This window comes from Tupaia chinensis, unplaced genomic scaffold, assembly GCF_000334495.1.
Source record: "Tupaia chinensis unplaced genomic scaffold, TupChi_1.0 Scaffold000275_1, whole genome shotgun sequence".
Classification (NCBI taxonomy): Eukaryota; Metazoa; Chordata; class Mammalia; order Scandentia; family Tupaiidae; genus Tupaia; species Tupaia belangeri.
In genome coordinates, this window is record NW_006159757.1 from 1,400,409 (window position 1) to 1,401,962 (window position 1,554).

At 40.9% G+C, this 1,554-nt stretch overlaps 1 protein-coding gene across 1 annotated transcript in view; it reads right to left on the minus strand.

Annotated features, from left to right (window-relative positions):
* DHTKD1 (dehydrogenase E1 and transketolase domain containing 1) overlaps positions 1-1,554 on the minus strand; it is a gene marked incomplete at its 5' end in the record, with an annotated part of 97,080 nt that overhangs the window by 49,524 nt on the left and 46,002 nt on the right. Inside the window, 1 exon segment of the mRNA XM_014588392.2 lies at positions 671-810. Coding sequence (XP_014443878.1) covers positions 671-810 — 140 coding nt within the window.

Consider the following 1,554-nt stretch of genomic DNA (forward strand, 5'->3'; position numbering starts at 1 on the left):
TAAAATACATTCATTAAGCCACCAAACCTTATAAAATAAGACAACCTTGAGAGTGGCCAGCAGGTGGAGTGATGGTTAATGTGCTGGACTTCTACATGGTGCATGGGGTTCAAATCCCAGACCTGGTAGCTTGAGGGTCACGCTGGGTGTGTATGCATATGTACCCAAAATCCTGAGAGGAGATTGAAGGAGAAAAGACTGCAGCATGGACATTTCTTTGGGGAGTGATTTCTCATTTTTCCTCTCTCTGTGTCTCTGTCTCCCTCTCTCTATCTCTCTCTCTTTAACAAACACACATTTCCTATGGCAAAAACCTTAAAAAAATAAATAACTGTGAGGAAGTGATTTTTTTTAGCAGACAAGAAATGTTGGATTATCTACGTCTCTGACTAACTAATGCATTACAAGATGCAGATTATAATATCAATCTGAATTGACAAAAATACATATTCTTTTGACATTTACATCATTACAGATAAGCAGCCAGAGTAAAATAGCTCCAGTCTGCGCTCTACTCCGTCACAGTCCTACTTAGTCTACCTACTTAGCATCTTTTTATCTAAAAAGTATTTAATCCAAAGCTGCCAACATCTGTTTCTAGTTGCTTTAAGAATCCTACACCTGTAATACTCAGCACCTGGATTTTATAATAGACATCAGAACAGCCTACCTCTAGAAACCCCTTCTGATTGGGGTCCATATGGTTCAGTGGGATATAGGTGTCATCGGTCTCCTGGCAAACCACCATTGCATGCCTTTGACTAAAAGTTCCACGGCCAACATCTTGGCCACTCAGACGGACATTAAAACCTTAAACAAGCAAGAAAGAAAAAAAAACCAGATTCCCATGAAAAATAAAGCTTGATGACCCTGAATTCATATACATTGGCTCATCTGAGACTTTTCCTAGAATAATAGAATTCTCCTTACTAAAATCTACCTGTCCCTGTATCCAAAAGTCTATAGTCATGGTAAGATTTTATGAAAATGGAGAGGCCTGGCAGGGGTGGTGCATGCAAATTCTGCTACATGAAGTTGGAGTCATGGGGAGGTTCCAGGGTTCAAATCCTAGATCTACCTGAGCTGAGTGTGCCCATGAGCTTTCCTCGGACCTGACTGGCTGCAGGGCTATGGGCAGGGTAGGGTCATGGGTCCTAGGACCCTGTTGTGGATCCCTGTTTCTTTTTCTCTCTTACACACACCCAAGAAGGAAAGAAATAATAAAACTTTAAAAAAAAAAAAAAAAGAGAGAGAGCCTTGGGGACCAGCAGAAGGCATAATGATTGTGTCACTGGACTCCCATGTAGTTGACCACAGTTCAAGTCTTGGACCCAGTGGTTTAAAACTCATGTGGAGGGGAGGAGGGCAAGTGGCATTGTGGCTGGGGCACTGGACTCCCACATGACTGATAATGGTTCAAGTCCCAGACCCGGCAGCTTGTTTTTTCACTTTCTCTCTCTGTCTCTTTCACTCTCTCCCTCTCTGGTCAAGTTAAAAACAAACAAATAAATAAACAAGTTAAATAAAATAATTCTTAAAAAAAAAAAAAAAAAA